This window comes from Aythya marila (assembly GCF_965140915.1).
Source record: "Aythya marila genome assembly, contig: HAP1_HAP1_SCAFFOLD_1113, whole genome shotgun sequence".
NCBI classification, from domain to species: domain Eukaryota; kingdom Metazoa; phylum Chordata; class Aves; order Anseriformes; family Anatidae; genus Aythya; species Aythya marila.
The window spans coordinates 800-15,086 of NW_028137678.1; the positions used below are offsets into that span (position 1 = coordinate 800).

The following is a 14,287-nucleotide window of genomic DNA, read 5'->3' on the forward strand; positions in this document are numbered from 1 at the left end:
CAGGGGGGTCCCACCACGTGGGGGGGGGGTCCCAATTACCCTGAGGGGGGTCCCAATAATATGGGGGGGTCTTAATAATATGGGGGGGGTCCCAATCACTTGGGGGGTGTCCCAATAATATGGGGGGGTCCAATTTCCCATGGGGGGGTCCCAATTATATGGGGGGGTCCCCAATAATGTGGGGGGTCCTCCTGACCTTGGGGGGGGTCCCAATTACCCTGGGGGGCTCCCAATAATATGAGGGGGGGTCTTAATAATATGGGGGGGGTCCCAATCACTTGGGGAGGGGTCCCATTCCCTTGGGGTTCCCCCCCACAGGGGGTCCCCATCACTTGGGGTGCCCCCCCCTTGCCCCTTTGACCCCCCCCTTGCCCCCTTGACCCCCTCCTTGACCCCTTGACCCCCTGTCCCCCCCCCCCAGACCCCCCCGCCCCCCCCTGGCCGGCGCTGGGGGCCACCCTGGGGCGCTACGCGGGGGCTCTGCGGGCGCTGCTGGGGGCGCGGGGGTGGGCGCGGAGCCGGGGGCTGCTCCAGGCCTTCGGAGCCCCCGGGGGGGTCGGGACCCGGCTGCAGGAGAGGCTCCGGGGGGGGCTCAACCCCCCCTCGGCACAGGGGGCGGTGAGTGAATTGGGGGGGGTTGGGGGGGGGGGTTATGGGGGTTGGGGGGGGGAGTTGGGGGGGGTTGGGGGGGGGGTTATGGGGGTTGGGGGGGGGAATTGGGGGGGGTTGGGGGGGGGGTTATGGGGGTTGGGGGGGGTAATGGGGGGGTTAGGGGGGGAATTGGGGGGTTGGGGGGGATTTGGGGGTGATGGGGGGGTCTGGGGGGGTTGGAGGGGGAATTGGGGGGGGTTGGGGGGGAACTGGGGGGGTTGGGGGGGTGATGGGGGGGTTTGGGGGGGAATTGGGGGGGTAATGGGGGGATTGCAGGGGGAATTGGGGCGATTGGGGGGGTTATGGGGGGAATTGGGGGGGTTATGGGGGAAATGGGGGGGATTGGGGGGTGATGGGGGGGAATTGGGGGGGATTTGGGGGGGTTGGGGGGGAATTGGGGGGGTAATGGGGGGGTGAGGGGGGGAATTGGGGGGTTGGGGGGGGAATTGGGGGGTTTGGGGGGGTGATGGTGGGGTTTGGGGGGGAATTGGGGGGGTAATGGGGGGTTGCAGGGGGAATTGGGGAGATTGGGGGGGTTATGGGGGGAAATGGGGGGGTTATGGGGGAAATGGGGGGGATTTGGGGGTGATGGGGGGATTTGGGGGGGAATTGGGGGGGTTGGGGAGGGAATGGGGAGATTTGGGGGGGTCAATGAGGGGATTTGGGGGGAACTGGGGGGGAAATGGGGGAGGTGGGGGGGAATTGGGGGCGTTGGGGGGCTGGGGAGGGGGATTGGGGGGGAATTGGGGGGGTTAAATTTGGGGGGGGGCATTTGGGGCCAGTCCCTGTCCCCCCTCCCCTCATGGTGCCCCCCCCCCAGGCGTGGCCGCGGGCCCCCGGGGGTCGCCTCCCCCTCCCCGTGCACGGCAGCGCGGGGCTGGTGCTGCCCCCCCAGCACTGGGAGCAGCCCGGGGGGCAGCTGCGGTGAGTGGGGGGCACTGGGAGGCACTGGGAGGCACTGGGAGGGAATTGGGGGGGACTGGGAGGGACAGGGAGGGACTGGGAGGGAACTGGGGGGGACTGGAAGGGACTGGGAGGCACTGGAAGGGACTGGGGGGACACTGGGAAGGAATTGGAAGGGACTGGGAGGGACTGGGAGGGAACTGGGAGGCACTGGGGGAGGACTGGGGAGGGACTGGGAGGGAATTGGGGGGAACTGGAGGGGACTGGGAGGCACTGGAAGGGACTGGGGGGGCACTGGGAGGGAATTGGAAGGGACTGGGGGGGACTGGGAGGGACTGGGAGGCACTGGGAGGGAATTGGGAGCTAACTGGGAGCTTACTGGGAGCACTGGTCTCCCCGCAGGTTCGCAGCCCAGTTCGTGGCCGGCATCCTGGATTACCGGGCCATGGTGGAGCGGTGGGTGCAGGGCGGGGGGGGGCGGGGGGTCCCTATGGGGTCTTTATGGGGTCTCTGGGGTCTTTATGGGGTCCCTGGGGGTCCCTATGGGGCCTTTGGGGGTCCCTGGGGGGTTTCTATGGGTCCTTATGGGGTCCCTGGGGGTCCCTAAGGGGTCTCAATGGGTCGCTGGGGGGTCTCTGGGGTCCCTGGGGGGTCTCTGGGGGTCTCTATAGGTCCCTGGGGGTCCCTGTTGGGTCCCTATGGGGTCACCGGGGGTCCCTGGGGGTCCTTATGGGGTCCCTGGGGGGTCTCTGGGGTCCCTGGGGGTCCCTGGGGGTCCCTAAAGTTCACTGGGGGGTCCCTGGGGGTCCCTAAAGGTCCCTGAGGGGTCTCTGGCGGTCCCTATGGGGTCCCTGGGGGTCCTTGGGGGTCTCTGGGGGTCTCTGGGGGGTCTCTGGGGTCCCTGGGGGCCTCTGGGGGTCCCTTGGGGGGTCTCAGGGGGTCCCTATGGGGTCTTTATAGGTCCCTATGGGGTCCCTATGGGGTCTCTGGGGTCCCAGGGGGTCCCTGTGGGGTCCCTGGGGGTCTCAGGGGGTCCCTCTGGGGTCTCCACGTGTCCCCGTCCCCCCCCCAGGCGTGACCCCCCCGAGCCCTGGGTGCGGGCGGTGTTTGGGGGCTGCCGGGTGCCCGGCCCCCAGCAGGACGGGGCCCTGAGACCGCCCCCCGGAGCCCACCCCCCCGGCTTCATCACCGTCATCCGCAACGGGCAGGTGGGGGGGGTCCGGGGGGGTCCTGGGGGATTTGGGGGGGAAATGGGGGGTCCTGGAGGGATTTGGGGGGTCCTAGAGGGATTTGGGGGGGTTCTGGGGGGATTTGGGGGGGAAATGGGGGGGTCCTGGAGGGATTTGGGGGGGTTCTGGGGGGATTTGGGGGGGGTGAGGGGGGATTTTGGGAGGAAATGGGGGGAGTGGGGGGATTTGGGGGGGCTGGGGGGAAATGGGGGGGTCCTGGGGGGATTTTGGGGGGGGGCTGGGGGGAAATGGAGGGAAATGGGGGTCCTGAGTGGGGACTTTTTTTGGGGGGGCAATTGGGAAGATTTGGGGGTCCTGGGGGGCCCTTTTGGGGACCCTACCCCCCCCAACACCCCCTTCCTCCCCCCTTTTCTTCTCAGGGTCCTTAAGGGGGCATTTTTGGGTTTACTGGGGGGGAATTGGGGGGATTTGGGGGCCCTGGGGGGCCCTTTTGGGGTCCCTGCCCCCCCCAGCACCCCCTTTCCCCCCCCAGTTCTTCCTGGGGTTTTTGGGGGGGCAATTTGGGGTTTCTGGGGGGGAACTGGGGAATTTGGGTGTCCTGGGGGGCACTTTTTGGGTTATTGGGGGGCAATTGGGGTCATTTGGGGGTCCTGGGGGGCAAATTGGGGTCCCTGCCCCCCCCAGACCCCCTTTCCCCCCCCAGTTCTTCTCGGTTCAGGCGTGCGGGGCCTCGGGGTCCCCCCTGCCCGCGGCCGCCCTGGGGGCTCAGCTCGGGGCCCTGCGGGGGGGGCCCGGGGGGGGCCCGGGGCTGGGGGCACTGACGGGGGAGCACCGGAAGGGCTGGGGGCGGGCCTACGGGCTGCTCATGCGCGGTAAGGGGCGGGGCATAAAGGGGGAGGGGCCTAAAGGGGGCGGGGACTAAAGGGGGAGGGGCTGGGGGGGGAGGGGAGGGGCTGGGGGAGGTGGGGAAGGGGGTTTGAGGGGGGAAAGGGGCACTTCCGGGTGTGGGGGTGGCACTTCCGGGTGTTTGGGGGGCACTTCCGGGATTATGGGTTGGACTTCTGGGCTATGGGTGGGGTTTCCGGGATGTTTGGGGGCTTAAAGGGGAGGGATTTCCTGTTTAGGAGGGCGGAACTTCCTGTTTGGGGTCTTTGGGATGGGACTTCCTGTTTGGGGGAGGGAGTTTAGGGTCGGACTTCCTGTCCGGAGGGGTGAGCTTCTGGGTTGTGGGGCAGAACTTCCTGTCTGTAGGGCTGGCTTCCTGTTGAGGGGTGGCAGACTTCCTGTTTGTAGGCCTCTTGGGGGCGGGACTTCCTCTTTGTGGGCCTCTTGGGGGCGGGACTTCTTGTTTCTGTGCCTATTGGGTGGAGACTTCCTCTCAGGGGGGCGGGACTTCCTGCGCAGACCGCCTGAACCGGGCCTCGATTGGCCGGATCCAGCGCAGCCTCCTGGCCCTGGCGCTCGACGCCCCCGTCATGGCCGCCGGGGGGCGGGGCCCGGGGGGCGGGGCCGGGCAGGTCCTGCACGGGGGCGGGGCCGGAGCCAACAGCTGCAACCGCTGGTTTGACAAGGCCCTGCAGGTGGGCGGGGCCTCGGCCGGAAGGGGGTGGGGCTTGTTGAGGGGGCGGGGGTAGGCCCTGGGAGGGGGAGGGGCTTCCTGGTTTAAGTTTAAGTGGTGGGCGGGGCTTCCCAAGGGGGCGGGGCTTCCTGAGGGGGCGTGGCTTCCCTGTATATCTGACCGGAAGAGGCGGGGCTTCGATGTGTAGGCCCTTCGGAGTGGGCGGGGCTTCCTTGTTTAGCCCCACAGAGGGGCGGGGCTTCCTGTTTGGGACCATGTGGGGGCATGGCTTGGTGGGTGGGCGTGGCTTGATGTTGGGGGGCGTGGCTTAACCCCCTGGCCACGCCCCCAGCTGATTGTGGGGGCGGACGGGGCCTGCGGCCTCCTCTACGACCCGGAAGTGATCGACGGCGCCGTGGCCGCCGAAATGGCCGACCACGCCCTGGCCTTCTGGTAACCAATGGTGGGAGGGGCTAGGTGGGAGGGGGAGGGGCTCCCCCACGCTGACTCCGCCCCCTCCCAGCCGACGCCCCGCCCCCGAGGAGGCCCCGCTGCCCGCCCTGCCCCCCCCCCAGCACCTGCGCTTCAGCCTCAGCCCCGAAATCGAGCCCGAGGTGCGGCGGGCGAAACGGCACCTGGACAGGTGGGGGGCTGGGGGGGGGCTGGGGGGGGTCCTGGGGGGTCTGGGGGGGGTCCTGGAGGGGTCCTGGGGGTCCTTTGGGGGGGTCCTGGGGGGGTCCTGAGGGGTCCTGGGGGGGGTTCTGGGGGGTCTGGGGGAGTCCTGGTGGGGGGTTGGGGGGATGGAGGGGACCTAATGGGAATTGGGGGGGTCCTGGGGGGGCTGGAGGGGGTAATGGGGTCCTAGAGTGGTCCTGGGGGGGGCTTGGGGGGAATTATGGGGTCCTAAGGGGGTTCTGGTGGACTGGGGGGGGGTCTTGAGGGAATTGAGGGGGTCCTGGGGGGTTTCTGGGGGGGCAATGGGGGCATTTGGGTCTGGGGGGGCTCCTGGGGGGGTGCTGGGAGGTTCCTAGTAGGGAAAGGGGGGGGTGATGAGGACTTTGGGGGTCCTGGGAGGGTTCTGGGGGGGGCTTCTGGGGGGCTTGAGGGGGGTCCTGATCCTTTGGGGCCCCCCCAGCCTGGCGGCGGACGTGGAGGTTCACTGCTTCACCCACGAGGGCTTCGGCGACGTGGAGCCGGCGCAGGCGGAGGCCTTGGTGCAGGTGGCGCTGCAGGTGGCCTTCTACAGGTGGGGGAGGGGCAAAAATTTGGGGGTGGGGGGCGCCTGGGGGGGCACCCAGGGGGAGGGAGGCAGATTGGGGTGACGCTGATGGGGGGGGACCCAATTAGAGGGGAACCAATTAGGGGGGAAATCAATTAAGGGGGGAACCAATTAGATGGGAGCCAATAATGGGGGGAACCAAATATGGGGGGAACCAATGTGTGGGTGCCAGTTGTGGGGGGGCACAATTGTGGTTGGACTCGGGGGGGACCTATTAGAGGAGGGACCCGGCGGGGGACCCAATTAGGGGGGGAACCAATTAGTGGGGGAACCAATTAACGGGGAACCAATTAGGTAGGAACCAGTTGGGGGGGGGACCAAATATGGGGGGAACCAATGTGTGGGGGAAAGTTATGGGGGGACACAATTGTGGTGGGACTCGGGGGGGACCTATTAGAGGAGGGACCCGGGGGGGAACCAATTAGGGGGGGAACCAAATATGGGGGGAACCAATGTGTGGGGGCCAGTTGTGGGGGGACACAAATGCAGTGGGACATGGGGGGGGGACCTATTAAAGGGGGGGACCCGGGGTGGTTATCCAATTAGGGGGGGACGCAATTAGTGGGGGAACCAATTAGGTAGGAACCAATTGGGGGGGGGGAACCAAATATGGGGGGAACCAATGTGTGGGGGCCAGTTGTGGGGGGACACAAATGCAGTGGGACATGGGGGGGGACCTATTAAAGGGGGGGACCCAGGGGGGACCAGTTAGGGGGGAACCAATAATGGGGGGAACCAATGAGGGGGGGAACCAATTGGGGGGGGAACCAAACATGGGGGGAACCAATGTGTGGGGGATAGTTATGGGGGGACACAAATGTGGTGGGACTCGGGGGGGGAACTATTAGAGGAGGGACCCGGGGGGGACCCAATTAGGGGGGGAACCAGTTATGGGGGGGAACCAATGTGTGGGGGCCAGTTGTAGGGGGACACAAATGCAGTGAGACATGGGGGGAGAATTATTAGAGGAGGGACCCAGGGGGGGACCAATTAGGGGGGGGGACCAATAATGGGGGGAACCAATTAGGGGGGGAACCAATGTGTGGGGGCCAGTTGTAGGGGGACACAATTTTGGTGGGACTCGGGGGGGGACCTATTAGAGGAGGGACCCGGGGGGTGACCCAATTGGGGGGGAACCAATTAGAGGGGGAACCAATTAAGGGGGAACCAATTGGGGGGGGAACCAAAGATGGGGGGAACCAATGTGTGGGTGCCCGTTGTGGGGGGACACAAATGTGGTGGGACATGGGCAAGGGTGTACCTATTTGAGGAGGGACCCCGGGGGGGGGACCCAGTTAGGGGGGGAACCAATAATGGGGGGAACCAATGAGGGGGGGAACCAATTGGGGGGGAACCAAATATGGGGGGAACCAATGTGTGGGGGCCAGTTGTGGGGGGACACAAATGTGGTGGGACTTGGGGGGGGACATATTTGAGGAAAGACCCGGGGGGGACCCAATTAGGGGGGGAACCAATTGGGGGGGGGAACCAAATATGGGGGGAACCAATGTGTGGGGGCCAGTTGTTGGGGGACACAAATGCAGTGGGACTTGGGGGGGACAAATGTGGTGGGACTCGGGGGGGGGAACTGTTAGAGGGGTAACCCATGGGGGGGGACCCAAATAGGGGGGAACCAATAACGGGGGGAATCAAATATGGGGGGAACCAATGTGTGGGGGCCAGTAGTGGGGGGGCACAATTGAGGTTGGACTCGGGGGGGACCTATTAGAGGAGGGACCCGTGGGGGGGGAACCAATTAGAGGGGGAACCAATTAGTGGGGGAACCAATTAAGGGGGGACTTAAATAGGGGGGAACCAATAATGGGGGGAACCAAAGATAGGGGGAACCAATGTGTGGGTGCCAGTTGTGGGGGGAAACAAATGCAGTGGGACATGGGGTGGGACCTATTAAAGGGGGGGACCCAGAGGGGACCAATTAGGGGGGAACCAATTAGAGGGGGAAACAATTAAGGGGGAACCAATTAGGGGGGGACCAATTAGGGGGGGAACCAAATATGGGGGGAACCAATGTGTGGGGGCCAGTTGTGGGGGGACACAAATACAGTGGGACACGGGGGGGAACAATTAGAGGAGGGACCCGGGGGGGGAACCAATTAAAGGGGACCCAATTAGGTGGGATCCAATAATGGGGGGAACCAATGTGTGGGGGAATGTTATGGGGGGACACAAATGTGGTGGGAGACCGGGGGGACCCAATTAAAGCAGGGGATCCAGGGGGGACCAATTAGGGGGGAACCAATTAGGGGGGGAACCAAATATGGGGGGGAACCAATGTGTGGGGGATAGTTATGGGGGGACAGAAATGTGGTGGGACTCGGGGGGGAACAATTAGAGGAGGGACCCGGTGGGGGACCCAATTAGTGGGGGAACCAATTAAGGGGGAACCAATTAGGTAGGAACCAACTGGGGGGGGAACCAATGAGGGGGGGAACCAATGTGTGGGGGCCAGTTGTGGCGGGACACAATTGTGGTGGGACTCGGAGGGGGAACTATTAGAGGAGGGACCGGGGGGGGACCCAATTAGGGGGGGAACCAATTAGAGGGGGAACCAAATAAGGGGGAACCAATTAGGTAGGAACCAATTGGGGGGGGGGAACCAAATATGGGGGGGAACCAATGTGTGGGGGCCAGTTGTGGGGGGGCACAATTGTGGTGGGACTCGGGGGACCTATTAGTGGAGGGACCCGGGGGGGGACCCAATTAGGGGGGGACCAATGTGTGGGGGCCAGTTGTGGGGGGACACAAATGCAATGAGACATCGGGGGGGAACTATTAAAGGGGTGGACCCAGGGGGGACCAATTAGGGGGGAACCAATAATGGGGGGAACCAATGAGGGGGGGGAACCAATTGGGGGGGGAACCAAATATGGGGGGAACCAATGTGTGGGGGCCAGTTGTGGGGGGCACAAATGCAGTGGGACTTGGGGGGGGACAAACGTGGTGGGACTCGGAGGGGGGAACTGTTAGAGGGGTGACCCATGGGGGGGGACCCAAATAGGGGGGAACCAATAATGGTGGGAACCAAATATGGGGGGAACAAAATATGGGGGGAACCAATGTGTGGGGGCCAGTTGCGGGGGGGCACAATTGTGGTGGGACTCCGGGGGGACCTATTAGAGGAGGGACCCGGGGGGGTGACCCAATTAGGGGGGGAACCAATTAGGTAGGAACCAATTGGGGGGGGAACCAATGAGGGGGGGAACCAATGTGTGGGGGCCAGTTGTGGGGGGACACAATTGTGGTGGGACTCGGGGGACCTATTAGTGGAGGGACCCGGTGGGGGACCCAATTTGGGGGGGAACCAATAATGGGGGGAACCAATGAGGGGGGGGAACCAATTGGGGGGAGAACCAAATATGGGGGGAACCAATGTGTGGGGGCCATTTGTGGGGGGACACAATTGTGGTGGGACTCGGGGGACCTATTAGTGGAGGGACCCGGGGGGGGACCCAATTAGGGGGGACCCAATTAAGGGGGCACCCAATTAGGTGGGAACCAATAATGGGGGGAACCAAAGATGGGGGGAACCAATGTGTGGGGGCCAGTTGTGGGGGGGACACAAATGCAGTGGGACATGTGGGGGGAACTATTAGAGGAGGGATCCGGGGGGGGACCCTATTAGGTGGGAACCAATTAGAGGGGGAACCAAATAAGGGGGAAGCAATTAGGTAGGAACCAATTGGGGGGGGGAACCAAATATGGGGGGAACCAATGTGTGGGTGCCTGTTCTGGGGGGACACATTTGTGGTGGGACTCGGGGGACCTATTAGTGGAGGGACCCGGAGGGGGGCACCAATTAGGGGGGAACCAATTAGGGGGGGAACCAAATATGGGGGGAACCAATGTGTGGGGGAATGTTATGGGGGGACACAAATGTGGTGGGACTCCGGGGGGACCTATTAAAGGGGGGGACCCAGAGGGGACCAATTAAGGGGGAACCAATTAGGTAGGAACCAATTGGGGGGGGACCCAATTAGGGGGGGGAACCAATTAGTAGGGGAACCAATTAGGGGGGAACCAGTAATGGGGGGAACCAAATATGGGGGGAACCAATGTGCAGGGGCCAGTTGTGGGGGGACACATATACAGTGGGACACGGGGGGGAACAATTAGAGGAAGGACCTGGGGGGGGACCCAATTAGTGGGGGAACCAAATATGGGGGGAACCAATGTGTGGGGGCCAGTTGTGGGGGGACACAAATGCAGTGGGACTCGGGGGGGACCTATTTGTGGAGGGACCCGGGGGGGGACCCAATTAGGGGGGGGAACCAATAATGGGGGGAACCAATTAGGGGGGTAACCAATGTGTGGGTGCCAGTTGCGGGGGGGCACAATTGTTGTGGGACTCGGGGGGAACTATTAGAGGAGGGACCCGTGGGGGGGGACCCAATTAGGGGGGAAACCAATTAAGGGGGAACCAATTAGGTAGGAACCAATTGGGGGGGGAACCAAATATGGGGGGAACCAATGTGTGGGGGCCAGTTGTGGGGGGACACTAATGTGGTGGGACACGGGGGGGGAACTATTAGAGGAGGGACCCGGGGGGGACCCAATTAGGGGGGAACCCTTAACGGGGGGAACCAATTAGGGGGGGAACCAATGTGCAGGGCCCCATTTCCGGTGGGACCCGGCTGCGTAGGGCCCTTTTGACTCCTGGGGGGCCCAAATAGGTGTGGGACCAACCGGAAGTGGGTGTGCGGAGGGCGGGGGGAGCCATTTTGGGGCCGGAACGCTGCCGGGGGAAGGTTTTTTGGGGGGAACCCAGGGACGGGGCCTGGTTCCCGCAGGGTGCACGGGACGCTGAGCGCCTGCGCCGAGGCCCCGCCCCTCCGGCCCCGCCCCCTGCCCCACCCCCACCTGGTGCTGCCCCCGGGGCCGCTCTGCCTGCGCCTGGCCCGGGCCCTGCAGCGCCCCGGGACCAAGGTGGGCGGGGCTTAGGAGAGGGGCGGGGCCTCGGGGGGGGCGGGGCTTCTTGAATGGGTTCAGGGGGAGGGATTTGAAAAGGGAGGGGCTTAAAGGTGGGGTCTGAGGGGGTGGGGCTTAAAGGGGGAGGGGTTTAAGGGGGCGGGAGGTTAAGGGGAAGGGAATGGGGGGGACTTCCGGTTTGTGGGGGGTGTGGGAGGGACTTCCTGTCTTATGGGGGGCGGGGCTTCCTGTCTGTTGGGCTTAAGGGCAGGACTTCCTGTCTGTCCTGTTTGGGGGTTGGACTTCCTGTCTTCTGGGGGGCGGGACTTCCTGTTATGGATGTTTGGGGGCGGGACTTCCTTTCTGTTGGGCTCAGGGGCGGGACTTCCTGTCTGTCCTGTTTGGGGGGCGGGAGTTCCTGTCAGTGGGATTTCAGGGCGGGGCTTCCTGTTGGGGGCGGAGCCTGGGAACGGGCCTGGGGGGGCGGGACTTCCTGTCTATGGGCGGGACTTCCTGCATGGGGACAAGTGGGAGGGGCTTCCTGGGGGGCGGGACAGGAATGGGGGAGGGGCCAGGACTTCCCCTCCCTTCGTGGGGCGGGGCTTCCTTCGGGGTAGGCGTGGCTTCCTGCCGAGGTGGGCGGGGCTTCCGGTGACGTCATCGGGCAGCCCCAGGCCCTCCTCTCCCTGCTGGGGGCGGCGACGGCGGCGCAGCGGCAGCGGGCGGACGAGGTGAGGCCCCGTTGCCACGGCAACGCCGTCGCCATGGCAACCGGTGACGTCATCCCCGTGGCAACCGCGGGGCGGGGCTGCGCCCGTGCTGGCGACGCCGTTGCCGGGGAGACGCCGTCGCCATGGCAACCGCTGGGCGGAGCCACGCCCCTGGCGGCGCGGTCGCTATGGGGCCGCGGTCGCCATGGTGACGCGGTTGCCGTGGTGACGCGGTTGCCATGGCGACAGGTGGCGGCGGGGCAGGGCGCCGAGCGGCACCTGCGGGCGCTGGGCCTGGCGGCCGTGGGGCTGGGGGAGCCGCTGCCGGAGCTGTTCCGGGACCCCGGCTACGCGCGGGCGACGCACTTCCGGCTCTGCACCCTGCAGGTAGCCCGAAAAGCAAGGATTTCAACCCAAAATCACACGGAGTGAGACGAAAGGACAGGAATGTGGCCCGAAATGGCGCAAATGTGGCACAAAATAGCACAAATGTGGCCCGAAATAGCGCAAATGTGGCACAAAATAGCACTAATGTGGCCTGAAATAGCGCTAATGCAGCCCAAAGTGACACAAAATGACAGAAAATTGGACCTAAATGACAGAAATGTGGCCCAAAGTGACAAGAAATGACAGGAAATTGACCCTAAATAGCATAAATGTGGCCCAAAGTGGCAGAAAATGACAGCAATTTGGACCTAAGTAGCACAAATGTGGCCAAAAGTGACACAAAATGACAGGAATTGGGCCCTAAATAGGACAAATGTGGCCTAAGTAACACTAATGTGGCCCTAAATACCACTAATATGGCCCAAAGTGACACAAAATGACAGAAAATTGGACCTAAATGACAGAAATGTGGCCCAAAGTGACACAAAATGAGAGGAATTTGGATGTAAATGACCAAAATTTTACCCTGTATGGCACAAATGTGGCCCTAAAAAGCACAAATGTGGCCCAAAGTGACACAAAATGACAGGAATTTGGACCTAAATAGCACAATTTGGGGTCGTTTTATGGGTGTTTGGGGATACTTGGGGTCATTTGGGGGCTATTTGGGATCACTTAGGGGCTACTTGGGGTCACTTTGGGGCTATTTGGGGTCACTTTATGTATATTTGGGGTCACTTTGGGGCTATTTGGGATCACTTTATATGTATTTGGGGTAATTTTGGGGCTATTTGGGATCAGTTTGGGGCTATTTGGGATCAGTTTGGGGCTATTTGGGGTCATTTGGGGCTATTTGGGATCAGTTTGGGGCTATTTGGGATCAGTTTGGGGCTTTTTTGGGGTCACTTTGGGGCTATTTGGGGTCACTTTGGGGCCATTTGGTGTCAGTGGGGGGCTTGCTGTGGCAGGGGGGGGTCCATTTTGGGGCTGATTCTCCCTTTTTGACTGCTTTTCCCCCCCCAGGTGCATTCCCGCGAGCCCTGCTGGCCACTGCGGGGGCCGCTGGTGCCCGACGGCTACGGGGTGGGAGTGGGGCACTCGCCCCCCCCCGGGGCCCCCCCGGGGACCCCCCCCGGCCCCCTGCGCGTCACCGTCACCGCCTTCGCCTGCTGCGGCCAGACCGGGGCCGCGCTGCTGGGGGGGGCCCTCAGGGGGGCCCTCGATACCCTGGGGGGGCTCCTGCGCCGCTACGGACCCCTGCCCGGCCCCCCCTAAAAATTCCAGGACCCCCCCCCAAAAAAATCCTGGACACCCCCCTAAAATTCCTGGAAGCCCACCCAAATTCCTGGAAGCCCCACCAAAAATTCTGGACCACCCCCCAAAATTCCAGGACCACCCCAGAAATTCTTGACCCCCCCATAAAAGATTCCTGGAAGCCCCCCCCAAAATCCTGGAACCCCCTAAAAATTCTGAAAGCCCCCCAAAAATTCTGGAACCCCCCCAAAATTTCTTAACAACTCCCCAAAAAAATCCTGGACCCCCCCAAAATTCCTGAACACCCCCCCAAAAAAAATCCTGGACCCCCCCCCAATTTTTTTGCCCCTTTCCCAATTTCCAGGACCCCCCCCCAAAATTTCTGCCCCCCCCTTTACCCCCCCAAACTCCTGCCCCCCCCTCCCCCAATCCCTGCCCCCCCCCTTGCCCTTGAGCCCCCCCCCCCCCAGCACGGGACCAGCCCCCCGGGGCCCCACAGCGCCTATTTTGGGCCCAAACCTCGCTTTTTTGGGTCACCGCCTTGAATAAAAAACTCCACAAAGCGCCTCCCACCCCCGCCCGGGTCAGTTCAGTGCCGAATCCAGGCCGGGTTTTGCGCGGTGGGGCCGGCTCCGTTCCGGTCCCATTGATCCACTCCGGGTTTTTCTTCCCGGCTCCATTCCACTGGATCCAGGCTGGGCTCTGAACACCGGAGCCGGCTCCATTCCGGTCCCTTTAATCCAGTCCGGGTTTTTCTTCCCGGCTCCGTTCCGTTCCACTGGATCCAGACCAGGCTCTAAGCACTGGACCCAGCTCCGTTCCGATCCATTTAATCCACTCCGGGTTTTTCTTACTGGCTCCATTCCACTGGATCCAGACCAGGCTCTGAGCACCGGCCCCGGCTCCGTTCCCCTCCGTTTAATCCAGTCCGGGTTTTGCTCACCGGCTCCATTCCACTGGATCCAGGCCGGGCCCTAAGCACTGGACCCAGCTCTGTTCCGGTGCCTTTAATCCAGTCCGGGTTTTGCTCTCTGGCTCTGTTCCACTGGATCCAGACCAGGCTCTAAGCACTGGACCTGGCTCCATTCCCCTTTAATCCAGTCCGGGTTTTGCTCTCTGGCTCCATTCCATTGGATCCAGGCCAGGCTCTGAGCTCTGGACCCGGCTCCATTCCAGTCCCATTAATCCACTCCGGGTTTTTCTTACTGGCTCCGTTCCCCTTTAATCCAGTCCGGGTTTTATTTCCCGGCTCCGTTCCACTGGATCCAGGCCAGGCTCTGAGCTCTGGACCCGGCTCCATTCCAGTCCCATTAATCCACTCCGGCTTTTTCTTACTGGCTCCATTCCCCTCTAATCCACTCCGGGTTTTTCTTCCCGGCTCCATTCCACTGGATCCAGACCAGGCTCTGAGCTCCGGGCCCGGCTCCAT

The 14,287-nt window shown here is 63.3% G+C and overlaps 1 protein-coding gene across 1 annotated transcript; it reads left to right on the forward strand.

Annotated features, from left to right (window-relative positions):
• Positions 1–414: 414 nt before the first annotated feature.
• LOC309890645 (carnitine O-acetyltransferase-like) lies at positions 415–13,020 on the forward strand (the record flags this gene model as incomplete). The annotated part of the gene is made up of 13 exons (XM_082785065.1): positions 415–618; positions 1,472–1,575; positions 1,957–2,010; positions 2,627–2,762; positions 3,448–3,616; positions 4,149–4,324; positions 4,655–4,755; positions 4,826–4,945; positions 5,438–5,548; positions 10,390–10,525; positions 11,125–11,238; positions 11,467–11,604; positions 12,628–13,020. Coding segments are annotated over 13 exons (1,815 nt in total), but the record flags the coding sequence as incomplete, so codon positions are not given.
• Between the last annotated feature and the right edge of the window lie 1,267 nt (positions 13,021–14,287).